The 27,765-nt window shown below is 49.4% G+C and overlaps 1 protein-coding gene across 3 annotated transcripts; it reads left to right on the forward strand.

The window, feature by feature from the left end:
- CGN (cingulin) lies at nt 1-27,451 on the forward strand. 3 transcript variants are annotated; one of them, XM_069542252.1, is made up of 21 exons: nt 1-130; nt 6,664-7,538; nt 8,276-8,376; nt 8,520-8,589; nt 8,694-8,783; nt 10,769-10,896; nt 11,808-11,940; nt 12,446-12,658; nt 13,096-13,244; nt 13,494-13,626; nt 16,436-16,636; nt 16,968-17,174; nt 17,946-18,203; nt 19,211-19,381; nt 20,448-20,609; nt 23,834-23,923; nt 24,384-24,467; nt 24,581-24,699; nt 25,021-25,129; nt 25,514-25,677; nt 25,957-27,451. In XM_069542252.1, the coding sequence occupies exons 2-21, from the start codon at nt 6,678-6,680 to the stop codon at nt 26,096-26,098; spliced, it is 3,585 nt and encodes a 1,194-aa protein (XP_069398353.1). In that variant the 5' UTR covers nt 1-130; nt 6,664-6,677; the 3' UTR covers nt 26,099-27,451. The 3 variants fall into 3 exon arrangements, 2 of the variants coding, with proteins under 2 accessions (XP_069398353.1, XP_069398363.1); XM_069542262.1 differs by lacking the exon at nt 1-130 and adding an exon at nt 2,671-2,814; XR_011246901.1 differs by lacking the exons at nt 25,514-25,677; nt 25,957-27,451 and adding an exon at nt 24,823-24,911 and having other exon boundaries at nt 25,021-25,110.
- Nucleotides 27,452-27,765: the final 314 nt, after the last annotated feature.

Raw genomic sequence — 27,765 nt, forward strand, 5'->3', positions numbered from 1 at the left:
AGGTTGGTGGGAGGGGGAGAAAGAAGGAGGGAGCGCCGAGGGACAGAGGGGGAGGGCCCGGGAGCTGATCGTGCAGCTCTCCCCGAGCCCGAGCCCGAGCCCGAGCCCGGGAGCGCCGAGCCCGGCTAGGGTGAGTGAACCGGGCGGGAGCGAGGGCACCCAAGAGGCAGGCGAGCCCTCAGGTGTACCCTTGAGGGGCGGGAGTCAAGGCGATCAGAGATACCCAGGGCACAGGTGCTGTGTTGGCGAGAGGAGGAGGGGAGGTCAAGGTAGGGTGGGAGTACTACTGATAAAGAGCTGGCTTCTGCTCTAAGATGCCAGACGCAGGTGCTTGGGAAGGTGCCAGGTGAGGGGCACCTGAGGCTAAGGCTATTCCCAGGGCATGAAAGCGTTTCAGGGCCAAGATATCTCTGGAAGTCAGACGCCAGTCCCTGGGGCAGAATTTCTCCTGGAGACCGGAATGGTAGGGGGAAGGAGTCAGTCTCGGTAGGGTAAAGGGAATTTGCTGTCTATGGTTCAGGGAGGGAAGGGAGAGGGCGTGGAAAGGTGCTGTTTCTCTGAGGTTCTTTCCCCGACTGCCAGTCTGAGCCGGCCCTGATACCTCTCTTCTGGCTCTGAGATGGCTCTGAGGTGTGGAGTCTTTAACCTTTCACCTCTGGGAGGAGACAGGTGCAATTAATAGACACAGAGGTAAAAGGAGAGGATACCCCCATCTCTTTGCCAGGTGTGAAACTAAGGTTTTCGACATTTGTCCTCCTTTGCTTTCTTGCCAGAGAGGATTTTTCCTTCTTCCTCTTGAGAGAGTGCTCTATGAGAGGGATTTGAGTAAGCACTGATCCCTAGGCCTACAAAATATGTAGAAATACTTTTTTCTAATGAGGCCTCTTTCTGGGGGCTAATGTCAAACCCTCCCTCCAAGCACACATACTTCTGGGGTTCTAGATGGAGCCGTTGGGTGAGGTTTGGGAGCCTAACCAATTTTCTTGATGCCTCTTGGAAATTCTCCATTATTTGCTGAGACCCCACCAGGCATCCCTGACAGCTGGACGGTGGTGGCTGTCAGACTGGCGGAAAACACTGGTGCAGGAAGTAAGCAGGGCTCCTCGGGAGACCCCAGGACTAGGAGATTCAGCACCTCCAAGTCTTCAGGCTGGATGAGAAGTGCACATGAGGGCCTAGACTAAACTTCTGAGGCAGATTTCCTTGCCTTAGGCGGGTGAGGGAACCAGAGCCAGCCATAACTTGGCCCCTTTGATGCCCTGCCTGAGGAGAGTTGTTGTAATTGGGAAATAATTAGCCACCGCTATGTAGTGGACAGGCTGCCTACACATGCCTCCATACCTCTTTTTTCATCCTGGGTATTTGGGAATGGGGGGCTGGCCCTAGGGGACTGCTAATCCCGAGATTTGCCTGACCCTAAGAGGATTCTGGCTTCCTAGAACCCTTACTGCTTTCCCCAGGCTGCCTGCTTGTCACCACCCTTGTGGGAAGTGAGGAGAAGAGGAGGGCCGCTGGTTTTCTTCAGGCTAGGCAAGGGGAGAACTAAGAGCCAGGGAGGTGGCCCAGGTTATGTGGGATGTGGAATGCAACCTTGGGAACTCTCACGAGGGAGGGGTAGAGGGAGACAGCCTTCCTGTCACACACTGGGCTGTCGGCTTTCTCTCACTCACCAGGCTCATTGTGTATCTGTTCGTGTCTCTGTTCCTCCTGCCTGTTCCCTTCCCACCTTCTGCCTTGGCATCTAAGCTGGACAGAGTCCCTGCCCCTGGTTTTGCCCCTCTGCCTCCTCTGTGGTGTGGAATTTCTCTGATCTGCTTCACAGACTGCCAGTGGAGTCTCCCTGGCCCTCCCCTTCCTCTTGCCTCTCAAACCTGTCCAGCCAGTTTGCAGGGGCCCAGTTCCTCATTGTGTCCACCCGCCTCCCCCCCCGCCCCCCGCCACTGGCCCAGCAGCTCCAGCCTGGCGCTCAGGTTTGGCTGTTTCAGTGGACTGAGCCAGGAGTACACTTGGCAGGTTCTTTTTGGATCCTCAGTCAACCTTATCTCATTACCTGTATGAGAAAACAGGAGCCGAAAGATCAAGGTCACTGAGTGGTCCTTTTCTATTTTGTTTTCCTCATTACCTCCAAGGGGAGTCTAATCAGTGTACCTCTAGTTTACTCATTTTCTGCATCTGCCAATTATATAGCATCTAGTATATTGCAAGGCCCTCTATATACCAGTTCTTCCTGGGCACACCCGAAACTACCCCACCCCCACTTCTGCCAGGAGTCCAGAGACCCTGTCACTCCTAGGTGGAAGCCAGACGCTTATGGCTGGGCCAGAGATGATGGAACTGGGGCAGGGCAGGCTAATGAGTAACTCAGGGAGAAGTGGCTGCCTGATACAGGTGCTGTGTCCGCCCCCTCCCCGCAGGCAGGAATGACAGGCACACAGATGAAGCTGAATTAACTTGTGGTCTAGTCTTCTTCCCAAGTCCAGTTGGTGAAGAGCGCCCTGGGCACTCCCCGGCGGTGGGAAAAGCAGGGTCAGGCATCTGGTGAGAGCAGAGGCTCTGGGCTCCCTGTTGCCTGGCACTGGATCACTGTTTACCTGCCTCTGGCGCTTACGCAAGACCTTGGAGCTGCCCTGCTCCCTGGACCCGCCCCACTGTCCTCTGTAACTGAAGGCGGATAGGTTTCGGGTTTTCCATGTTGAATCATTTAGAGCCCTGCTTTCTGACCCACCTCAAAGATCCCTTCAGCCCTCCTGGCCCTGGATTCATATGTTCTGGGGCTGAAGAAGATTGAGTTTTGGGAGTCCCTGGGACCTAGAGGTAGGCTTGGTTCCGCCTCTGAGCAACCTGATGCTCTTGGGTGGGCAAGGGGCTATGTATTCTCTGGGACTAGACTGAGAACTCCTTGACCGGAATCCGGAAGAGCAGTTGATACACTATCATGGTAGAGCCGCATCATGACTTCTGATAGCTGGCAGTCTAGGCACATTTGGTTCCAAAATTATGACTGAAGAGGGCAGGGAGTCCAGGCCAGGAAAAGGTTCTGTTACTAGGGCAAACAACAAGTGGCTGTGTGGGATCCTTGGGACATCTCCCCACTGCTGTGTGAGTTCTCCTTGGTTCAGGATACAACTTTTAATAGATATATGTTGATGTCTGCTATCTGGTAGGCCCTGGGGACACAGGAGTCAGCTGACAGCAATGTTTTTTTCCCCTCCAGGAGCTTATAATAGAGTGGAGGAAACAGGAAACAAATTGTCACTCTGATAAATATATAATTGTGGTACATGTATACAATGGAATATTACTTAGCCATGAAAGGGACTGAATTTGAGTCAGTTCTAGTGAGGTGGATAAACCTAGAGCCAGTTATAGAGAGTGAAGTAAGTCAGGGAAAAATAGATATTGTATATTAATGCACACATATGGAATCTGGAAAAATGGTACTGATGGACCTGTTTGCAGGACACGAACAGACGTGGATGTAGAGAACAGACTTAGGGACATGGCTGGGAAGAAGAGAGCGGGATGAATTGAGAGAGTAGCACGGAAACACATGTGTTACCATATGTAAAACAGATCGCTCATGGGAAGTTGCTGTATAACGCAGGGAGCTCAGCCTGGTCCTCTGTGGCAACCTAGGGGAGTGGGATGGAGTAGGGCGTGGGAGGTAGGGGACATACATATACTTACGGCTGATTCATGTTGTTGTATGGCAGAAAGCAGCACAACATTGTAAAGCAATCATTCTCCGATTAAAAATAAATTAAAAAAATAAATAAACTGAGGCAAACTCATGAGGCCATCTGTGGAGCATATAATGTGCATCTGATCTAGTCTGTGGGAGGGAAGGGTCAGGAAAGGCTTCTCTGAGGAAGTGACATCCTTTTGTAAACCAAAGTGGAGCCAGGAAGGCCCCCTTGGAAGAAGCAGCATATGTGCAGGATAACATTTGTTGACAACTTTGTGACAGGCTTTTGCTGCTAGGTGTGTTCATGTTTACCATCTTGTCATTTTCTCTATTTTTACTGAAGTAGAATCTAAGTAAATAAAGGGCAAAAAATCTTAAGAGTATAACTTAATACATTTTTATAGTTGCATATACCCAAATAATTGTTATTGTCTAATTCTCATGGGCAGTTACCTTGTGAGGCAGTATCATTATGTCTATCTTACAGATGAGGAAACAGGCTTAGAAAAGTTGCGATTTGTCCAAGGTAATAGACATTAAGTGAAGAACAGAAACAAGGATTCCAGGTCAGATCCGGAGTCTGGTCCAGAGCCTTTTCTATCAGATGAGTGGCTTGGAGAGCTTGTACCTTTGCCTTGTAGCTCCTTTTCTGGTCCCATTTCTTTTCTTTTTAAAAAAGAAGTATTTATTTACTTTTGGCCATGCTGTGTCTCCGTTGCTTCTTGAGCTTTTTTCTAGCTGTGCTGCATGGCCTTCTCATTTGCTTTCTCATTCCCTTGTTGTGGAAGATGGGCTCCAGGCTGCCTGGGCTTTAGTCATGAGGCTTCCAGGCTCTAGAGCACAGGCTAAGTAGTTGTAGCACATGGGCTTAGTGGCTCCACAGCCTGTGGGATCTTCCCAGATCCCTGAATCTGTGTCTCTTGCCTTGGCAGGTGGATTGTTTATCATTGAGTCTCCAGGGAATCCCTCTGCTCCTGTTTCTTACTTGAATTCCAGCATAGGGTCCTACCAACTAAGTATCTTGCTTTCTGGGGCGTCTGAGTCAGAGGTTGGTTGGTCCAGAGAGGTTGGTCCACCCCATTGTCTGGACAATGGAAGGATGGGGTCCTCGGGTTCATGGGTGGGCTTTGAGGACCTTTTGAGATGCTGTGCTAAAAGTTTGGGAGAGCTGTCACCTGGGGGAAGGGTGCATTGCTTTCACATTTTCTCAAATACCAAAAAGGTGAAGAACCATTGCTGATAAGGGGTTCCGCCCCTCTATATCTTCCTCTGGAGGGGAGGGACTGGGAATGTTAGGAATGCTCTTCCTCCAAGCCCTGTCTCACCTAGAGCTCTGCCCCTCCTTTCTTTGCTCCCGCTGGTTCATGGGCTTCTTAGCCCTTCTATAGTCCCTGCCTGAAAGAGGCCTTGCCAAGTTTCCTTGGCCCAGAGCTCTTCTTGGGGGTTGAATTGGGTATGTTTGTGTCTCTGGCACTTCAGAGGCTCCTCCTCCAGTTTGGTGCTAGGCCCTGGTAGAGGTTAGCAGAAGGGGTGGGAGAAGCTGGTTTTTTATTTGCTTAGAGGAGAAACTCTCCTCCCCAAGTTCCTGGAGCCAGTGCATACCTGGACTACATTCCATCTGCTGACTCTGGGCTTAGGCAGCATGGACCCAGGGAGGCGACCTGCGGGTGGTCTTGGCCCTGGCTCTCAGATGGACAAGTCTGCCTGCCCTGGGGCCTCTTGGACTCATCCCACATGGCCTGCGGGATCTCAGTTCCCCAAACAGGGACTGAACCCTGGCCCCGGCAGTGAAAGCATAACTTCTAACTACTGGACCGCCAGGGAACTCCCTGGACTGGTACTCTGTTAAATGTTATTTAAATCTTTTCTTGAATGGGCTTCCCTGATGGCTCAGATGGTAAAGAATCCTCCTGCAGTGTGGGGGACCTGGGTTCCATCCCTGGGTCAGGAAGGTCCCCTGGAGAAGGAAATGACAACCCACTCCAGTATTCTTGCCTGGAGAATCCCATGGACAGAGGAACCTGGCAGGCTACAGTCCATGGGGTTGCCAAGAGTTGGACTTGACTGGGTGACTAACACTTTTACTTTTTTCTTGAGTAGGCAGTACTCAAAAGGGACCAGCTTCAAAAGGTAGCAGATTCAAAAGGAACCAAAAAGTACTTTCCTGGTGGTCCAGTGGCTAAGACTGTGTTCCCAATGTGGGGGGCCTGGGTTCGATTCCTGGTCAGGAAACTAGATCTCATGTGTCACAGCTAAGATCCTGCATGCCACAGCTAGACCCGGCACAGCCCGGTAAATGAATAAATAATATAAATAAACAAAAAACCCCAAAGGGACAAAAAGATGTCTAGGAGAGAGCCAGTCATTCTCCCAGCCCTATCCCCTATCCTCAGTTCCCCCACCCCTGATGCCATCACTGCTGTCGGTTTCTTTGAGTATCCTCCCAGAAATGGGATGACATACCCTGGGGTTTGCTGTATTTGAAATGAGCTCTGGGAATGGAGGCCCCTGTTCTCCACTGGGCTGGAGGCATCTGCCTATGGGGGTTGTGCCTTCCTTGGGGTTGGGGGAAGCATACGGTAGTGCTGTATGTATATATGTGAAAATGAAGAAAAATCTTTAAATTTTGGCAAAGCCAAGCTCCTCAGGACTGTATTAGAGGAAAGGAATTCTTCTGGGTCAGTGGGTCTCAAAGTGTGGAATCTGGATGCGGCACCAGCATCACCTGGGAACTTGTTAGAAATGTAAATCTGCCCTTGGGGGCTACCTCCTGAGGCTGATACTCTGCGGGGTTGGGGGGGGGTGGAGTCTGTGTTTTAACAGGTCCTTCAGATGCTGCTGCTCCAATGAAGTATGAGAACCACTATTTTGTATAGAGGGAATTGGCAGGCAGTCAGCCTCATAGAAGCTGGGCAAGGGGAGGTTTCTGGGTTTCTATTTCTAATCTCTCAGCTTAAGCTCTTTCCTTCATCTTCCAGGACCTCTCCTATCCATGGAGCAGGCGTCCACCATGGCCGAGCCCCGGGGCCCTGTTGACCATGGAGTCCAGATTCGCTTCATCACAGAGCCAGTGGGTGAAGCAGAGATAGGCACCCTACGTCGTGGTGGGCGACGGCCAGCTAAGGATGCAAGAGCCAGTACTTACGGGGTTGCTGTGCGTGTGCAGGGCATCGCTGGGCAGCCCTTTGTAGTGCTTAACAGTGGAGAGAAAGGCAGTGACTCCTTTGGGGTCCAGATCAAGGGGGCCAACAACCGAGGGGTGCCAGGAGCTCTGAGCTCTGACTCAGAACTTGCCGACAGCCCCTTCTCTCAGGCCAGGGAGTTGCCTGCCCCCTCGCAGGGCAGCACCTCAGATGAGGAGCCCGGGGCCCACTGGAATGGAAGGCTACTCCGCTCCCAGTCCCAGGCCTCCCTGGCAGGCCCTTCCCTGATGGATCTGGACAATAGGAGCACCAGCCTGCTGGAGCTGGCCCCACAGGGGACTTCCCCGGGCAACACCATTGACACTGCCCCCCTGTCTTCGGTGGACTCACTCATCAACAAGTTTGACAGTCACCATGGGGGCCAGACCCGGGGCCGGACTGGCCGCCGCACGCGGATGCTGCCCCCTGAACAGCGCAAGCGGAGTCAGAGCCTGGACAACCGGCTGCCACGGGCCACCCTCCAGGAACGGGAGCGCCAGTCCCCCGATCACTGGATCCCTGGTGCAAAGCATGACCAGCGCACGGGCAGCTCGAAACCGTCAGCCCAGAGCTCTCTAGGCGGCTTTAGCCGTGCCCGTCAGACCCAGGACTGGGTCCTTCAGAGTTTTGAGGAGCCACGGGGGAGGCTACAGGACCCTGCAGTATTACAGGTCAGACCCCCACCCTTCTGTGGCTTCCAACCCCTGGCCCCTTCTCATCAGTCCTGACCCACCAGCCCTGGGCCCCCAAGTGGACTCATGATCTATAGCAGAGTCTACATTTTGTCTTCCACTTTATCCATCTGCTTAACAGATGATATTCACGTGTACAAGATACTTCCATGGGCAGAATTCTAAAGGAAGTGGAAGTAACTGTGAAATCACCATTCACAAGCCTGGAGAGCTAACTCGTTCTTGCCAGACCACTGTGTGCGCCTCAGTCACTAGCATTTGCTAGGGCTGCCACAGACGTGAAGCAGGCTTGGAGGATATGAGTGGCTCTCTGCTGCTCTGGCCAAAACTCCCACCTTTGTCTCCCACTCAGGAATGTGAGTGAGTAGGGGAGTGACGTTACTCTGAGACAAAGTTAAATCTATTCTAAAAGTAAATCATTTACACATTCTAGTACATTAACTGCCATTAGTGACAAATAGCCTGTGACACAGCTCACAACTGGTTGAGAGCTGCCTGTCGAGCAAAATCTGGTTTGCAGCAATAGTGAGAGGTGGATCCTTCCTGGCCTGTTGCTCTGGCCTCAGAAGTATTGCCTCTGTACCCCCTTTTCAGGCTCGTTCTTCATGCTTGAAGGGTCTCATCTCCCAACTGCCACTTCTCTTCCACCTGAACCCCATACACGCTTCTGGCTTAATCTCAAGCTCCCAATTTCTTTGGGTTTACTTCTTGTGTAGTTCAAATCAACTCCAGACCTTCTCCGAGACCAGCAGGAGGCCGCCCCACCAGGCAGTATGGATCACGTGAAGGCCACCATCTATGGCATCCTGAGAGAGGGGTGAGTGGGGACCCCTCCCAACAGCAGAGTCACTTTCTTGTTCTAGCTTTGTTCCCCATCTTCCCTGCTCATAACCCTCCCTTCCCTCCTCTCTTCCATCCCTTGCCTCCCCTTACCTTTGCATCTGTCCTTTCATCCTGCAGAAGCTCAGAAAGTGAAACCTCTGTGAGGAGGAAGGTCAGTTTGGTGCTGGAGCAGATGCAGCCTCTGGTGGTGAGTGGCCTTCTCATGGTGGAGTGAAGGGGCAGGCTTAGGGCCTTGTGCGCCTCAGGATCTGGATGTGGACTCACTTCTTTCCCCCACTGTGTCTCTGGCAGATGGCTTCTCCTGGTTCTGCTAAGGCAGCGCAGGCTGAACTCACCCAAAAAGTGGAGGAGCTACAGAAAAAGCTGGATGAAGAGGTGAAGGTGAGGAGAGGATCAGAGGTGCAGGAGGGGTAAAGGACCACATGGGAGAAGAAACTTGGCCTGGATGGGCCCTTCCAAGCAGTGGGAAGAGCACTTATGTGTCCTGTGAGATGAGACAAGAGTGTGTGCTAGTCCCAGGAAGGACTCTGGGGGTTCTCCGGAGCTTGGAGAGGAAGAACACATTCAGCAGGGGTCCAGCTACTTTTCTTTCTGTTCCTCTGGACGGTCCTGTCCTAGCTCCACCCCTTGTGCTGCGCTTAGTCGCTCAGTCGTGTCTGACTCTCCGCAACCCCATGGGCTGTAGCCCGCCAGGCTCCTCTGTCCATGGGATTCTCCAGACAAGAATACTGGAGTGGGTTGCCGTGCCCTCCTCCAGGGGATCTTCCCAACCCAAGGATTGAACCCAGGCCTCCCGCAATGCAGACAGATTCTTTACCATCTGAGCCACCTGGGAAACCCAGCTCTACCACTTACTGACTGTATAAATCTTGAGCAAATTATTTACCTCAGTTCTTTTCATCATTATCATAATGATAGCAGTAATAATAGCTGTCATTTATTGAGTTGGATTATTGTAGTAGGTACTATCAGAGAAGGCAATGGCACCCCACTCCAGTACTCCTGCCTGGAAAATCCCATGGATGGAGGAGCCTGGTAGGCTGCAGTCCATGGGGTCGATAAGAGTCGGACTTGACTGAGCGACTTCACTTTCACTTTTCACTTCCATGCATTGGAGAAGGAAATGGCAACCCACTCCAGTATTCTTGCCTGGAGAATCCCAGGGACGGGGAAGCCTGGTGGGGTCGTCTATGGGGTCGCACAGAGTTGGACACGACTGAAGCGACTTAGCAGCAGCAGCAGCAGTAGGTACTATCCCGAGTAATATGTAATGATTATAGTGACCCTGTAAAGTAGGTATCCTGGACCCTTGTATGATAAGAAAGTTGAAGATCAGAAAGATGAAGTGAATTGCCCAAGGTGGTAAATTGTAGAGGAATTTTAAAATTCAGGTCAGTCTTATGCTCAAGCCTTTGTAATCCTCATTTTTTTTTTGTTTTTTTTTTTTTGTTTTAATACTGCTTCTGCCTTGGCACAATGGTAAAGAATCCACCTGCCAACACAGGCGGTGCAGGAGGTGGGGGGTTCGATCCCTTCCCAAGGGTTCTTCCCTTCCCAAGGGTTGGGAAGATCCCTTGGAATAGGAAATGGCAACCCACTCCAGTATTCGTGTCTGGAAAATTCCACGGACAGAGGAGCCTGGTAGTCTACAGTCCATGGGTCACAAAGAGTCAGACCCAACTGAGCACACACACAGTTATTCCTGTGTAACAAATTACCTCAAAACAAACATCACCCAGTATCTGAGTGTCCAAGATTTGGGAGCCACTTAACTGGGTAGCTGTGGCTCAGGGCCTGTAATGAGCTTCCAGTCAAGATACTGGCTGGGGGTCTAGTCATTAGGATGCTTGACTGGAGTTGGAGGATTTACTTCTAGCATGGCTTACTCAATGGTGGTTAGCTGGAGGCCTCAGTTCCTTGCTACGTGGACCTCTTCATAGGGCTGCTTGAGTGTCTTCACAGTACGGTAACTACCTTCCCTCAGAGTGAGTGATTCAAGAGAGAAGGTAAAAAGGATGCTGCAGTGCCTTTTTATGACCTAGTCTTAGAAGTGATACATCCCTTCCTCCTTTTTCTGTTTGTTAGAAGAGATAGACTCCCCTATACTATACTAAGTCCAGCCTCTGCTCAAGGGGAGAGGTTTCATCTTTTGAAAGGAATGGCAAAGACTCTGTGGACATATTTTAAACCATTACAAGTACCAAGGTTTCATATGAGGCTTAAATGCAGATAATATACAGAAGGTTCCTAGTTTAGCGCCTGTCACGTAGTGAATATCAATAGGTGTTAGACATTTCCATTATTCCTGGTCCTTCTGAGAGGCTTGACCTACCCTTCACCTGTTTTATTCTCCTTTCTTTTTCCAGAAACGGCAGAAGCTAGAGCCGTCCCAGGTGGGGCTGGAACGGCAGCTGGAGGAGAAGGCAGAAGAGTGCAGCCGATTGCAGGAGCTGCTGGAGAGGAGGAACGGGGAGGCCCAGCAGAGCACCAAGGAGTGAGTGCAGCTGCTGGCGCACACAGGGCCATGTGGGGACCTCAGCCAGATTCAGAGACTCCCCCAGCACTGGGGGAGACAGGCAAATCTCCAGAAGCTGAAAGGGGCAGACAGAGATGGTTAAAGATGGGGCCTTTCTCTTTACCTTTTCTATCAGATATGCTAACAGTGCATGAGTTAGGCTGCCTGGGTTTGCCTCTGTGCATCAAGTTCTTAATCTGTAAAATGGGGTTAATAATAATACCCGCCTCACTGGATTGTTGTGAGGATTCAATCATTCATGTAGCAGAAGTTTTGCGATGAGTATTATATAGTAGGTACTGATCTAGATTCCTGTGGTTCATCTGCTAAGTCGCTTTAGTAGTGTCCAACTCTGTGCAACCCCATAGACAGCAGCCCACCAGGCTCCTCCGTCCCTGGGATTCTCCAGGCAAGAACACTGGAGTGGGTTGCCATTTCCTTCTCCAATGCATGAAAGTAAAAAGTGAAAGTGAAGTCGCTCAAGTCGTGCCCGACTCTTAGCGACCCCACAAACTGCAGCCTACCAGGCTCCTCCATCCATGGGGTTTTCCAGGCAAGACTACTGGAGTGGGCTGCCATTGCCTTCTCCATGTGGTTCATCAGTGAACCATAAAGATGAAGCAAAGTTTCTAGTGAGGAAAAACAGACAGTAAACAATAAGCATATTAGGTAAGTAAATGTGTAACATGTGAGAAGGTGGTAAGTAGAGTAGGTTAAAGAACCTTAGGAGGGCTGGGTTGTAGGGGAGCAGGTTACAGTATTAAGTCAAACAGGGGAGACATCGTTAAGATTTGAACAAATGCTTGAAGGAAGTTTAAAGGAATTAGTATAAGTATAGTGTTTAGAAAATGGACTGACAATGCTCAATAATGTCTGTGATTGATTATTAGGCTCCAGAACATGAAGCTTCTCCTGGACCAGGGTGAAAGGGTACGGCATGGGCTGGAGACCCAGGTGATAGAGCTGCAGGACAAGCTGAAACAGGCCCAGGGTCCTGAAGCTGCTAAGGAGGTGCTAATGAAGGTAGGGAGGAGGGTGTGTGTATTAATTGCTTCAGTCATGTGCAACTCTGTGGCCCCATGGACTGTAGCCCCCACCAGGCTCCTCCGTCCATGGAATTCTCCAGTCAAGAATACTGGAGTGGGTTGCCATTCCCTTCTCCAGGGGAATCTTCCCAACCCAGGGATCAAACCCAGGTCTCCTGCTTTGCAGATTCTTTATCGTCTGACGCCAGGGAAAGCCCAGGGATATCTGTAGTTTCCCCAAAGTATGGGGAGGAGGTAGCTGACTGCCTCTTTAGGGTGCTTTCAGGCAGGCTCAGTGGTGGGGTGATCCCAGAGACAGAATGGTAGGTTTCCTTTAGCCTAACTAGGCATTGTAGAGGGCAGAGAGCACCTGTTCACGTGCCTAGCGGATCGGAGGTGCTCAATACATATTTTTTGACTGACTGGATTAATGAATGAATGAATGAACAGACAGGTGGATTCTAATATGGTCACCTCTGTACTTCCACCTTCACTTTCCCCAGGACCTGGTAGAGACCCGGGAGCTTCTGGAAGAGGTCTTGGAGGGCAAACAGCGGGTGGAGGAGCAGCTGAGGCTGCGGGAGCGGGAGCTGACGGCCCTGAAGGGTGCCCTGAAGGAGGAGGTGGCCTCGCGGGACCAGGAGGTGGAGCACGTGAGGCAGCAGTGCCAGCGGGACACCGAGCAGCTTCGCCGGAGCATGCAGGACGCGACCCAGGCATGTGGCGAGAGCAGGGCTGGGAAAAGAGGGCATCCCGGGGGAGGGGGCTGCCTTGAGGCCTTGGTATGTGGGGATTTTGTTTTCCTGGTCATCACCCGAACTCCTGCTAAAAGACACGTGTGAGATGTAATGAAAACCTTCATCAGGAAACCTCTAAGGGTGGAGAGAAGGAGTGCAGGCCAGAAGTCCCATGAGGGTGTGTGATCGAAGTCCCATGGGGAAATAATGGAGGAGACTCCCTCTAGATGACAGAGGCACACTGTGTCTTGGGACGAGAACCTTGTACTAGCACTGCGCCAGGCTCCCTGGGTGTCAGGGTGTGCAGCTGGCACAGTGCCTCTGGATCTGAGCCTTACCATCTGCACTCTCACACTTTGCTCTAGAGTTAGCTCTTGCCTCTGAACCTCCTGGCCCCCGACTCTCCTCTTCCTTAGGACCACGCAGCGTTAGAAGCTGAGAAGCAGAAGATGTCAGCCCTGGTGCGGGGGCTGCAGAAGGAGCTGGAGGAGACCTCAGAGGAGACAGGGCATTGGCAGAACATGTTTCAGAAGAACAAGGAGGAGCTTAGAGCCACCAAGCAGCAGTAAGGATAGTCCCCCCCCGGGAAGCTTGTCCAGGATTCTTCCATCCCTGCTCTTCCTGGTCAGCGCTGTGCTTTTCCCTCTTCCGTTTCTCAAACTGCCCTTCTCCATATCCACCTTCCTCCCTCCTGAGGGTGAGGGCCCAGTGTATTCACCTCCAGGGAGGCGGCGCTCATTGTTCTGCTCGCCTCTCCCCAGCAGGTGGCCTCACTCTGTTCCCCTTCCCTTTTATCTCACCTTGCTGGGCTCAGACTCCTGCAGCTGCGTATGGAGAAGGAGGAGCTGGAAGAGGAACTTGGGGAGAAGATAGAGGCCTTGCAGAGGGAACTAGGGCAGGCCAGAACTGGTGCTGGAGAGACTCGCCAGGTGGAGGAGCTCAAGAAGGTACTTGGAGGCTGGGGGGCAGCAGGGCAGGTCGGGGTGATGGGCGCATGCCTCCCCCATCCACGAGGGCCTTCATGCTGCCTCCCACGGCTTTGTTTTCAGACTTCCTCCTGCCTGCTCAGCCTTATCTTCGCAGCACACACTCCGGCAGCACTGGTCTCCTCATTCACTGTAGACATTTCTAATGGAAAGAACTCTCCGTGGCCAGCTTGGGTTATAGCCAGAGGCTGCTGGCTGCCTCCCAAGAGACCTCATGGGTAGCAACACTGAGGTGAATTTGTGAAACTCCAGGCTCATTTTTGCAAGCTTGGAAACCTCGTTTGGTCAGCATAGCAAGGATTACTTCATCTTTTAGAGGGGACTCGTTAACTACACTTATGAAACCAACATTTACAGTTAGAACACTGGCTTATTAACTTACAGTGAGCAGTGTTGTCACATGGATTGGAACACTGGCAGTACATGGCCAGCTGACCTACATGGGAAGCCAAATTGTAATTTGAAGGCTACTGCAGAATCCAGACCCAGGGAACTAAATGTTTTTATCATGCGTGGATATTTTATAAACTCATAAAACTGAAATGAACACAGAAATAATTTCTTCATATTCCTGGGATTAGTTTATGAAGGACAAGAAAGCAGTGCTGTATTTCAAATGATTTGAAAGTTAGAAAATATTTTCGTTAATTATAATTATGGAGAATTGGCATTTACAGCCTCTTGAGAATCCTTCCTGGTCTAAATTTCTTTGATGGTCTGTGCTTGGTATGTAGTAGGTAATCAGTTTACAAGTATTAATTAATCAGTGCTTATTGATCATGCATTTACTATAAGGCTACCTAACTGTAATCAGTAAGCATTGTATTTTTAAACGAGTAAAGAAATATACCTCTGAATGATGATTTCCCAGATAAGTAAAAGCTTGAGCTTATAAAAACAATTTTGGTGGAGAAAAAGATAATAAGTGTTAACCAAGTATACTTTGGTGGTTGTCAAATCAGAAGTACTCCTAGTTTTTACTGTATTGTTATTAAGTTAACAAATAAAGATAGTCTGAAGTCTGTTCATTATATTAGCTGACATAGTGAACTTGGACATTCCTCTGGAGAATCTCAATTGATTTATTATGCTAGGTAAAGCTAAAAAGTAATAACTACTGTTTCATTTATCTCATATATTAAGTACATTTTATTAAATATTTAATCAGCCTATGACATATACATTAGGAAAATAGACTAACCCAGTTCACTGTAAACCACACACTGGTAGTTTTCTTTTTGTTTGTAGTTAGTATGTTAGAGTCTTATATAGAAGACTCACTATATATATATATATAAATAACCTTTCAGCCTATTATGATACTTTCTGAATTTCAGAAGTAGCTACTAGATAATTAGAACCAGAAATCATATTTTAATATTTTAAAAAAGAAATCAGATCAGCAAATCACACTAATACTTATTGTGTCACATACTTTGGTTTTCAGCATTTGAAAAAAAAAATAGCTATTTTTACTTCATTCATACACTCATCTGTTCTTATTCCACATAGATTTTTTAAAGTAGAGATTTAGTTCATGTACCATAAAAGTCACCCTTTTAAAGAATACAGTCTAGTGGGGTTTTGTATACTCATACAGTTGTACAACCATCAGTTCAGTTCAGTTCAGTCGCTCAATCGTGTCCAACTCTTTGCAACCCCATGAATCGCGGCAGGATATTCTGATTACCCCAAAAAAGAACCCTGTATCCATTGGCAGTCACTCTCCTCATTCCCAGGAGCCACTAATCTACTTTCTCTCTCTATGGATTTGCCTGTTCTGGACATTTCATATAATTGGACTCCTATAATATCTAGCCTTTTGTGTCTGGCTTCTTTCATCTAGTATGTTTCTCAAGGTTTATCTGTGTTGTACCAAGTAACAGTATTTCATTACTTTTTGTGGCTGAATAATATTCCACTGTATGGATATACCACATTTGTTCATCTTCATCAGTTTTTAAATATTTTTTAATTTATGGCTGTGCTGGATCTTCATTGCTTTCCTTAGTGTTTCTCTAGTTGTGGCAGGTGGGGGCTACTCTTTGTTGTGGTGCGGTGGCTTCTCTCTTTGTGGAGCATAGGCTCTAGGCAAGTGGGCTTCAGTAGTTGCAGCACACGCTCTTAGCACTTGTGATGCACGGGCTTAATTACTCTGTGGCATGTGGAATCTTCCTGGACCAGGAATCGAACCTGTGTCCCCTGCATTGGCAGGTGGATTCTCAGCCACTGTGCCACCAGGCAAGTCTTATCTGTTCATCAGCTGATGGACACTTGGGTCATTTCTATATTTAGCTATAATGAATAATGCCACTATGAACTTTTACTTACAGGTTTTTTGTGAACATATGTTTATATAGTTCTCTTGGGTATATACCTAGGAGTGGAATTGCTGGGTCGTATGGTCACTTTATGGTTAACTCTTTGAAAGTGGAAGTCATTCATTCATGTCTGACTCTTTGTGACTCCATGGACTATACAGTCCATGGAATTCTCCAGGCCAGAATACTGGAGTGGGTAGCCATTCCCTTCTCCAGGGAATCTGCCCAACCCAGGGATCAAACCCAGGTCTTCCGCATTGCAGGCAGATTCTTTACCTGCTGAGCCACAAGGGAAGCCCAAGAGCTCTTTGAGACATTGCCAAATTATTTTCCAAAGTGGCCATACCATTTCACATTCTCTCCAGCAATGTATGAGAGTTTCAGTTTCTCCACTCTCTGGTATCCCAAGCGGGTTCTCTCTGCCCTGCCACCATTTCCCTTCCTTCTAGGAGCTGCGCCGGACACAGGAGGAACTTAAGGAGCTGCAGGAAGAGCAGCAGAGCCAGGAGGTGGCAGGGCGACACCGGGAGCGGGAGTTGGAGAAGCAGCTGAGGGTCGAGGCTGAACGAAGCCGGGGGATGGAAGAACAGAACCTCCAGCTACAAAAGACCCTCCAGCAACTGAGACAAGACTGTGAAGAGGCTTCCAAGGCAAGGGGAGTGGGCATAGGGCTTAGGAGGTGGAGGCTGAGGGGTCTGGAGGGCTGAGGAGCCAGAGGGCATGGAAAATTACCTATCATGGGTATGTATAGACCAAATACCACGGTCCTAGGTGTGTGCTTAAATGTAGCCAGGATGTGGCTGGGGAGGCCGGGCTGTACCTTGTGACACCCACTGCTTCTCTGTAGGGTGGGGTTCTCAGGGAAGCCTCTGGCTGGCGGTACCACCCCTCTTTCAGTCGCTCTCTGTGTGGTGGTTTTCCTGGGAGTCGTCGATGACTTTGAGCCCCGGGGTCTGAGCCACCTCTCTGAACCGGCCTCAGGCTAAGATGGCAGCAGAGACAGAAGCGGCAGTGCTGGGGCAGCGTCGAACAGCAGTGGAGACGACGCTTCGGGAGACCCAGGAAGAAAATGACGAATTCCGCCGGCGCATCCTGGGTCTGGAGCAGCAACTGAAGGAGGCACGAGGCTTGGCGGAGGGTGGGGAAGTGGCGGAGGCTCGGCTTCGGGACAAGGTGCAGCGGCTAGAGGTTAGTGCTTTCGCTAACATGTTTGGCTTCCTCCCTGTCCTCTGTCCTCTCATCCCTGGCTACATACTGGTGGCTTAGATGGTAAAGAAACTGCCTGCAATGCAGGAGACCTGAGTTCAGTCCCTGGGTCAGGAAGATATCCTGGAGAAGGAAATGGCAGCTCACTCCAGTATTCTTGCCTGAAAAATTCCATGGATAGAGGTACAGTCCGTGGGTCGTGACGAGTCAGACATGACTGAGAGACTAATACTTTGACTTTCATGGCTGAGATGGTAAAGAATCTGCCTGTAATGCAGGAGGCCTGGGTTTGATCCTGGGGTCGGGAAGATCCTCTGGAGAAGGGAATGGCAGCTCACTCCAGTATTCTTGCCTGGAGAATCCCATGGACAGAGGAGCCTGGTGGGCTACAGTCCATGGGGTCACAAAGAGTCAGACATGACTGAGCGACTAACATGAACATAGGAATACTCAGCCATCGCTTTAATTTTGCCTGTAATGTGTTTCTGTTTGCCTCCCTAACCCTCTGTTGACCTTGGGTTTGTTTCCGGAGTGTGCTTTGGTGTGCATGTCTCAGCCTTTGCACTAGTGTTTTTGTCCATCTCCCACTCTACATGGCCTCTGATCTTGGTTGGTTCCTTTGAGCCTGTTTTCATTGTCCACCTTTTTCAGAAATATCTCTTCGTCCTCCCTCCCTTCTGCTCACCTCCAAATGGCTTGAGCCTGAGCTTTGCATCCTCTTGGTCCAACATCCCTCACCTTCCCCTCTCCCAGGCAGAGAAACAGCGGCTAGAGGAGGCCTTGAATGCAGCTCAGGAAGAGGAGGGGAGCCTGGCAGCAGCCAAGCGGGCACTGGAGGCGCGGCTAGAGGAGGCCCAGCGGGGGCTGACCCGCCTGGGGCAGGAGCAGCAGGCGCTGAACCGGGCGCTGGAGGAGGAGGGCAAGCAGCGGGAGGTGCTCAGGCGCAGCAAGGCCGAGCTGGAGGAGCAGAAGCGCTTGCTGGACAGGACTGTGGACCGGCTGAACAAGGAGGTAGGGCACGGGCTGGCCCCCGCTCAGGAAGAGGCTCAGCTCATACAGAAGCTTGCCTGGAGCAGTGGACAGGGGAGGGAATGGGGTCACAGCGTGTGGTGTTTGCTTTCCTCAAGTTCATTGTTGGGGAAGCTAAGGCCAAAGAGGCAGAGTGGCATCCTTCCTGTGTCCCCTGAGTGTTCTCGCTCTCCCCTGCCATCCCATTCCTTTATGGTCTAATCCTTGGAGACCGTCTGTCTCCTGGAGTTGCTTTTAGAAGTTTATAAGACCTAAACATAGGAATCTTCATTGGTAGAGTTTTATATTTAGAGGAAGGGGAAAAAAAGGCCTATGGTCCCTCCTTAGACATCTGTAAGACCTAAAAATAGGAATTTTCATTGGTAGAATTTTATATTCAGGGGAGGGAAGGAGAAAGGAAGAAAAGGAAATAAATTGCTATTTTTTCCGGTAAGGTTATCCACCTAGTCTCTTATTTATAAAACTGGAGCAAACACCTATTTCATCAGTTCTAAAATGTATATTGTATCATCTCTGGAATTGATTTGTCTTATAATTGATGGTATGTTATAGTTCAGTTGGCAACTTTTCCTTTCAGTGGTATACCTTATAATAATTGGTATCATGGGTTTGCTAAAATATGGCCATTTCAGGCTTACTTTGTATCAGGCACTGCTGTAAGTACGTATATAATTAATTAACATAATTCTCGCAATAACCTTGTGATGTACTATTATTATCCCATTTTACAGATAGGGAACTGAGATTGAGAGAGGATAAGTAACTTGCCTGTCGTCGCACAGCTAAGTGGTAGAGCAGGATTTGAACCCAGGAGATCTATATATTACTCCCAGACATACTAGGGACCTAGGTCCAGGAGAGAGCAAGAGAGGGCTGCTTGGGCAGGAAAGAGGCTCTGGGAGAACCTTGGGAGTCTGGGCCCAGAGAACGGACAGAGGCATCTGTTTAAGAGCTGCAGGGTTGAAAAAGCTCTTCTCTCTGTGTCTCAGCTGGAACAAATTGGGGATGACTCAAAGCAAGCCCTGCAGCAGCTCCAGGCCCAGCTGGAGGATTACAAGGAAAAGGCTCGGCGGGAGGTGGCAGATGCCCAGCGCCAGGCCAAGGAGTGGGCCAGTGAAGCTGAAAAGACCTCTGGGGGGCTAAGCCGGCTTCAGGATGAGGTAGGAGCCTAAATGGCAGGATACTGGGAATCCTCCCAGTGTTCTTATATTGAAGGTCATTCATTGCCTCTTAATTAAGTGTGTCTGACTCTTTGAGACCCCATGGACTACACAGTCCATGGAATTCTCCAGGCTAGAATACTGGAGTGGGTAGCCGTTCCCTTCTCCAGGGGATCTTCCTGACCCAGGGATTGAACCAGGGTCTCCTGCATTGCAGGCATACTCTCTACTTTCCGAGCCACCAGGGAAGTGAAGTGAAAGTTGCTCAGTTGTGTCCGGCTCTTTGCGACCCCACAGACTACACAGTCCATGGAGTTCTCCAAGCTAGAACACTGGAGTGGGTAGCCGTTCCCTTCTCCAGGGTATCTTCCCAATCCAGGGATTGAACCCAGATCTCCCACATTGTAAGTGGATTCTTTACCAGCTGAGCCATGAAGGAAGCCTGCCTCTTAATTAAAGCTGTTGCCAAAGGATCCTAGGATCTGGGTTTAGGTCTAATCACTTATGTGGGGGAGGGTGGAGGGAGTTGTCCACCCTAGATGCAGACAGAGGATGCATTCCCCAGTGGCTCAGTGGTAAAGAATCCGCCTACAATGCAGGAGACATAGGAGATGCAGGTTCGATCCCTAGATTGGGAAGATCCCCTGGAGGAGGAAATGGCCTTGCCTGGAGAATCGCATGGACTGAGGAGCCTGGCAGGCTGTAGTCCATAGGGTCTTGAAGAATCAGACATGACTGAATCAACTGAGCATGCATGCACTTAGGTAGGGCTGTACTCTGTAGTGATGCACTTAAATCACTCCTGTACAGACAACACATCCTCTACTGATGCGTTTTCAAACCCTGCTGCACATTGGGGGCACCTGGGGAGAGTTTTAAAAATCTCAATACCCAGGATGCATCCTGTCCACTTAAATCATAAACCCTGAGGCTTGGTTTCAGGATCAGTTGTCTGAAAACTCAGGTGATTTATAGTGTTGAAGAATTTTCCCCCGCAGGGTAGACTGCTCCCACCCCACCTCCACCTCACTTTATCTGAGCTGCTGCATTTTTCTCTTCTGACCAGACTCAGAGGCTGCGGCAGGCCCTGCAGGCATCCCAGGCTGATCGGGACACAGCCCGGCTGGACAAAGAGCTACTGGCCCAGAGACTGCAGGGGCTAGAACAAGAGGCAGAGAACAAAAAACGCTCTCAGGATGACAAGAGTCGGCAAATCAAGAGCCTTGAGGTGAGGGATTGACATGTGGAGGCAGGGTGGGGGAAGATGGGGGGAGGTCTGGATCCTGGTGCAGGTGGGACTCCTGTGGGAAAAAAAGCCAGAACACTCCCAGCCTCTTTCTGTATTCAGTTCAGTTCAGTCACTCAGTCGTGTCCGACTCTTTGCGACCCCATGAATCGCAGCACGCCAGGCCTCCTTGTCCATCACCAACTCCCGGAGTTCACTCAGACTCAGGTCCATCGAGTCAGTGATGCTATCCAGCCATCTCATCCTCTGTCGTCCCCTTCTCCTCCTGCCCCCAATCCCTCCCAGCATCAGAGTCTTTTCCAATGAGTCAACTCTTCACATCAGGTGGCCAAAGTACTGGAGTTTCAGCTTTAGCATCATTCCTTCCAAAGAAATCCCAGGGCTGATCTCCTTCAGAATGGACTGGTTGGATCTCCTTGCAGTCCAAGGGACTCTCAAGAGTCTTCTCCAACACCATAGTTCAAAAGCATCAATTCTTTGGCACTCAGCTTTCTTTATAGTCCAACTCTCACATCCATACATGACCACTGGAAAAACCATAGCCTTGACTAGACAGACCTTAGTCGGCAAAGTAATATCTCTGTTTTTCAATATGCTATCTAGGTTGGTCATAACTTTCCTTCCAAGTAAGCGTCTTTTAATTTCATGGCTGCAGTCACCATCTGCAGTGATTTTGGAGCCCCCCAAAATAAAGTCAGCCACTGTTTCCACTGTTTCCCCATCTATTTCCCATGAAGTGATGGGACCAGATGCCATAATCTTCGTTTTCTGAATGTTGAGCTTTAAGCCAACTTTTTCACTCTCCTCTTTCACTTTCATCAAGAGGCTTTTGAGTTCCTCTTCACTTTCTGCCATAAGGATGGTGTCATCTGATATCTGAGGTTATTGATATTTCTCCCAGCAATCTTGATTCCAGCTTGTGCTTCTTCCAGCCCAGCATTTCTCATGATGTACTCTGCATAGAAGTTAAATAAGCAGGGTGACAATATAGTCTTGACATACTCCTTTTCCTATTTGGAACCCATCTGTTGTTCCATGTCCAGTTCTAACTGTTGCTTCCTAACCTGCATATAGGTTTCTCAAGAGGCAGGTCAGGGGGTCTGGTATTCCCATCTCTTTCAGAATTTTCCACAGTTTCTTGTGATCCACACAGTCCAAGGCTTTGGCATAGTCAATAAAGCAGAAATAGATGTTTTTCTGGAACTCTCTTCCTTTTTCCATGATCCAGCAGATGTTGGCAATTTGATCTCTGGTTCCTCTGCTGTTTCTAAAACCAGCTTGAACATCTGCAAGTTCACGGTTCATGTACTGCTGAAGCCTGACTTGGAGAATTTTGAGCATTACTTTACTAGCATGTGAGATGAGTGCAATTGTGTGGTAGTTTGAGCATTCTTTGGCATTGCCATTCTTTGGGATTGGAATGAAAACTGACCTTTTCTAGTCCTGTGGCCACTGCTGAGTTTTCCAAATGTGCTGGCATATTGAGTGCAGCACTTTCAGAGCATCATCTTTCAGGATTTGAAACAGCTCAACTGGAATTCCATCACCTCCACTAGCTTTGTTCGTAGTGATGTTTTTCTAATTGACTTCACATCTCAGGATGTCTGGCTCTAGGTGAGTGATCACACCATCGTGATTATCTGGGTTGTGAAGATCATTTCTGTATAATTCTTCTGTGTATTCTTGCCACCTCTTCTTAATATCTTCTGCTTCTGTTAGGTCCATACCATTTCTGTCCTTTATTGAGCCCATCTTTGCATGAAATGTTCCCTTGGTATCTCTAATTTTCTTGAAGACAGCTCTAGTCTTTCCCATTCTGTTGTTTTCCTCTATTTCTTTGCATTGATCGCTGAGGAAGGCTTTCTTATCTCCTTGCTTTTCTTTGGAACTCTGCATTCAGATGCTTATATTTTTCCTTTTCTCCTTTGCTCTTTGCTTCTCTTCTTTTCACAGCTAGAAAACTGGCAGCCCACAGCTGATGGGTTTTATTTGACTGCAGTGCTTTAAGCACTACTGTATGTAGTCTGAATTATTTGCCACTGTTTAGAAGTTTAAAGATGTCAAGTAAAATTTTGGATTTCTGGCCTCTTGTTTACCTTTGAAAAATATAACAGCGAGCGGCTTTGAGTCCCCAGTTGTCTGCATGGTAATAGTTGGCTGGAGCTGAGCAGCAGCTTCTTCCCTCTAGAGTCAACAGTGGTCTTCAGTTTGCTGTGTTTGGCAATAACAACAACAGTAATAATAGCAGCAGCAGCAAACACTTAATATATTGTGCTATGTGCCAAGTACTTAAGAATCATTTAGTCCTGAGCAACGCAGGAGGCCCGGGTTTGATCCCTGGGCCCGGAAGATCCAATGGAGACGTGAATGGCAACCCACTCCAGCATTCTTGCCTGGAGAATCCCATGGACAGAGGAACCTGGTGGGCTACGGTCCATGGGGTCACAGAGTCAGATATGACTGAGCAGCTAACACTCATTCACTCACTCAGTCCTGAGAATAGCCCTTTGGAATGGGTAGTTTTGTTTTATCCATTTTACAGATGTTGAAAACAGACACAAACAGGCTAAGCCACTTGTCCTTGGCTCCTTTGCTAGGAAGTGGTGAAGTGAAATGAAGTGAAAGTTGTTCGCTCATGTCCAACTCTTTGCAACCCCATGGAGTATACAGTTTATGGAATTCTCCAGGCCAGAATACTGGAGTGGGTAGCCTTTCCCTTCTCCAAGGGATCTTCCCAACCGAGGGATTGAACCGGGTTCTCCTGCATTGCAGGCGGATTCTTTACCCACTCAACTACCAGGGAAGGAAATGGTAGATGTGATTTTTAAACCCCGGCAGTCTGGCTCTGGTGCCCATGCTCTTAGTCTGTATTTGGTACTGCCTGGCTTGAGTTTAGAAGCTTGGGTTTCTATTTTCCCATTAGGGAAATAGGGCTGCCCCAGTGAGAAACAGATTCTGGGGTTTGTCCTCCTGCCAAGGGGTCAGGATCAAAGTGGGCCCGCTCCTTCCTCTTGATGACTCACTTGGGCAGCAGAGGGCGCTAGCTGCATGGAGGCTCTGGGCAGGGGGCGGGACCAACGGGTTGTGGGAGGGGGAGAGACAAGACTCTCTGGAGGCTGGGGTCTGAGAGAGTCCAGGTGAGAGTGGCATTGTGGTGTCCAGCATTTGGGGCAGAATTAACCCAAACTGTTGTTCCTCTGCCACAGGAAAAAGTCTCACGGCTGGAGGCAGAGTTAGATGAGGAGAAGAGCACAGTGGAGCTGCTGACCGACCGGATGAATCGTGGCCGAGATCAGGTAACCCCTTCCTGACCCCTCATCTATGTTTATGCCTCTCAGCCCTTTCAAAAACAACCCTACCTTCTCATCTTTCATGTCTGGAGAGATCTAGCTGCAGAATTGGTGCGTGACTAGTTCTACTGCAGAGTCTCATCTGCTTTCGGGAGGGGTTGGCAGGTTTCCTCAAGTGGAAGGAAGCCAGGAATTTGAATGGAGGAAGGAATCCTGGTGGCCTGGGCTACTGACCTGAGTCTGGACCATTTCCATTCAGAAGGGATTCTGGTTCCTGGTGAGACTGAGGAGGCCATGTTTCAATCCTTATGGCTCCTCCCATTTGAGTAGGCTGTGATTTCTTAGTTGCCTGGGAATTTGGGGGATTCAGAGAGCACCCTCCATTTACTCTGCCCAGCTTGGTTTCAGCTTGCTGGTTCATCACCAGTCCTCCCCAAGCCCAATTCCTCTGGCCTGTTCCTGCTAGGTGGACCAGCTGAGGACAGAGCTCATGCAGGAGAGGTCAGCCCGGCAGGACCTGGAGTGTGACAAAATCTCCTTGGAGAGACAGGTGAGGGGGTGGGGTGGGCAGTCTCAGGGAGAGACCTTGGGAGGTGGGTAGAATGACCGTGGAAGCAATTGGAAGTAGAGTGCAAACCAAGGAGGCTTCCTGTCCCCTCTCAGAACAAGGACTTGAAGAGCCGGTTGGCCAGCTCAGAAGGCTTCCAGAAGCCCAGTGCCAGCCTCTCGCAGCTTGAGTCCCAGAATCGGGAGTTGCAGGAGCGGCTGCAGGCAGAAGAGAGGTGACATGAGCCATCCTTTCTCACTCCCTCTGGGCTTTCCTCCTCTGGGCCCCCCACCCCCCACCTTCTGCCTCAGTCATGGCAATCTGGCTTGATCTTTCGGGAGCCCTCTTCTCTTGATAGGGAGAAGAGAGAATTATGGAAATTCTGAAATGTGAATGGCCTGTCTACCCAGTTCTTTGGATCTGCCCTGGATCCTTCCCAGCCTAATGGTGGGGCTTGTGGCTGAGCCCTTGGAGCCCTTGGAGGCAGTATGGGGCCAAGTAGCAGCTTCTTTAGAAATGACAACAGCCTAGACATCCCCCTACCCCACCCTTTTAGGGAGAAGACAGTTCTGCAGTCTACCAACCGAAAACTGGAACGGAGAGTTAAAGAGCTATCCATCCAGATTGATGATGAAAGGCAGCATGTGAATGACCAGAAAGACCAGGTAAGGATGGCAGCCAGGGCCAGGCAACCATAGGGCGAGTATATACTATGCATTTTCTTGAAGTCCAGGGGAGGGCCTACCTCATATGTGTTCTATCTTAGACTTTTTTTCTATAAGGACAGAGAAGCTAGAGCAAAAGAACTAGATTAGTGCATAGTAAGCGTATGTACTGAGTACTTATGATACACTGGGTACCTTTTCTAAGTGATGTATTAACTCATTTAATCCCCAAGACAAACCTATGAGGTTAGGGAACTTGCCTATGGTCACAACATTTTTCTAGGGACAACTACATATACCTTGTCAAGATTGCTACAGGGGGAGGTCTCAGGCCACGGTAGCAGCAGCTGCTTTTCTAATGGGGGGACTTGGTATCCTGCCTAGCTAAGCCTGAGGGTGAAGGCTTTGAAGCGGCAGGTGGATGAAGCCGAAGAGGAAATTGAGCGACTGGACAGCCTGAGGAAGAAAGCCCAGCGTGAGCTGGAGGAACAGCATGAGGTCAATGAACAGCTCCAGGCCCGGATCAAAGCCCTGGAGAAGGACTCTTGGTATGGGTTGCTCTTCTGCCCCCTGCTCCATTGGGAATGAGCACTCCTGAGCTGGGTGGGGAAAAGGAGACTTCACAGGCACTCATTCCTGGATGAAAACCAGGGTGGTTGTCTTTTAGTACCTCAGTATCCATCCTGTACTCCATCTCCCCTACTTCTTAGGGGAATCTTACGGGTAGTTTTAGGCTTTAGGAGAACTGAGTTTCCTTAGCATGAGAAGGGAGGCTGTTTAAATCTTTCTGTCATCTTCCCTGACTGGTATTCCTCTCTTTGACTCAGGCGCAAAGCTTCCCGCTCAGCTGCTGAGTCAACCCTCCAGCACGAAGGACTGAGTTCAGATGAGGAATTTGACAGTGTCTACGATCCTTCCTCCATCGCCTCACTGCTTACAGAGAGCAACCTGCAGACCAGCTCTTGTTAGCTTGTGGTTCACAAGGGCCCATAAACAACACCTGAGGCCTGGCCAGTTCTGCTCTGCTCGTCCAGCTTCAGATTCCTCATCTCTGGCAGGGATCCAGTTATTAAAGACCTAAGATGGGAAGGGGTTTGAGTGATGGTGATAAAAAAATGCATCTGCGCTAAACCAGTAGAGGGACATTCCCCTTCCTCTGGGGGGAGTGGGCTCTTTAGGCCAACTGAGCCCCCTCCTTAAGTGCCAATAACCCCCTCCTCTGCTCCCTCATAAAAGCAGGCTGGTCAGGGGGATTGAGTGGGCTAGGAAGGGATAGAAATTGCCATGTATATAAAGCTTGCTTTCTTTAGCCCTTAACCCTAGGCTCAGGGAAATACCCTATGTGATTCTGCCCGCTTGACTCCTGCAATTCATTTCCTTCCTATTCTGGAGTGGGGTTAGGGGAGCATTATGGGTAATGGACATGCTGGCGTGACTGCCACTTCTCACATGCTCTTCTTTGCACAGTCATGGGGCCCATGCGGTAGTCCCCACCTGTCTCCATTACTATATTTTTTGTCTTCCCTAGCCTAGGACCCAAGGGACCCTTTCTCCTTCCCTTCCCATCTTTACCATTTCTACATTCCTCCTTCTCAGTGCCTTAGCCAGGGTGAGGAGACACGGATGCTCTTCTTGCCCTTTATACCTGCACATTCATACCTCTCCAAAGATCACCTTTTCCCCAGCTGGGGCCCTCTGCCTTCCCTGCTGCCCCAGTGGCTGGTTGAGAGATCTGCCGGCATCTCTGCCTATGAGCCCCTGTGAGAGGGGCTTTGGTAGGGCTGTAATAAAGTGGTGGAGCCTGCTTCTGCTCAGGGTTTCTATCCTTCCTCCTCTCCCTCTGGACTATGATGTGTTTATTAGATGGTTGGACCTGGGAACCCTGACAACTGTCTACACAACTTTGAAAAGCAAACGGTCTCTATGGCCGTACTTGTGGTTTCTCTTATCAGAGGTGCCCAAGCCCAGTAGGGAACTGAGGGACCCTCATTAATCTCAGGAGCCTGGACCTGATACACAGGGGCTAGAAGCTGACTCTTGGTAGAAATGGGAAGAGGCAATGGAGGATTTGTTCCTGTTTTGGGATTTGGGGAGAGCCAAGTTCTGGTGGGGAGGAGGTGAGGAAGATGATTCACCTCTCTTATTTCCTAAGCAGGCTCTGTAAGGAGCCTAAAGGAGGGAGAAGCCTGTTCTCATCAATGACTTGTAATTTCATGATTTAGAAAAATTCCTCTATTCTGCAAATCATACATTCTCTCCCAATCCAATCGAGCATTGAATTTTTATTTTAAATTAAATAAAAATTATATATCTATACTGAAATCCTTGACTTGTCTTCTCATTCATTTTCCTGATTTATTTGGAGGTCCAAATTATATGGAGAAACCATCTTACTCTGCAACTTAGAGGCTGAAACTGGAGTTTTCTTACCTCACTTTTAAAGGTCTTTTACAACAGATCAGATGGGATCTAGGGAGACTATAAGTTTATAGCAGCTCCATTCTTGGGAATAGCAAGACCAGTAAATGCCTTCTTTGAGAATTAAAGAAGACAGGTTAGAACTGAGTTTTATTCCTATGGAGCATAAGGATACCCTAAATATTTGCCTTCCAGGTGCAAAGACACCATCCATTCCT

Source organism: Ovis canadensis, chromosome 1, assembly GCF_042477335.2.
Source record: "Ovis canadensis isolate MfBH-ARS-UI-01 breed Bighorn chromosome 1, ARS-UI_OviCan_v2, whole genome shotgun sequence".
NCBI classification, from domain to species: Eukaryota; Metazoa; Chordata; class Mammalia; order Artiodactyla; family Bovidae; genus Ovis; species Ovis canadensis.

Excerpts from the sequence above, each read along its gene's own strand:
- CGN (XM_069542252.1), top strand. The coding sequence starts at position 6,678 with ATGGAGCAGGCGTCCACCATGGCCGAGCCCCGGGGCCCTGTTGACCAT. Across the intron at positions 8,784-10,768 it reads AGCTGGATGAAGAGGTGAAG|AAACGGCAGAAGCTAGAGCC; the intron begins GTGAGGAGAGGA and ends TTCTTTTTCCAG. Across the intron at positions 24,468-24,580 it reads AAATCTCCTTGGAGAGACAG|AACAAGGACTTGAAGAGCCG; the intron begins GTGAGGGGGTGG and ends GTCCCCTCTCAG.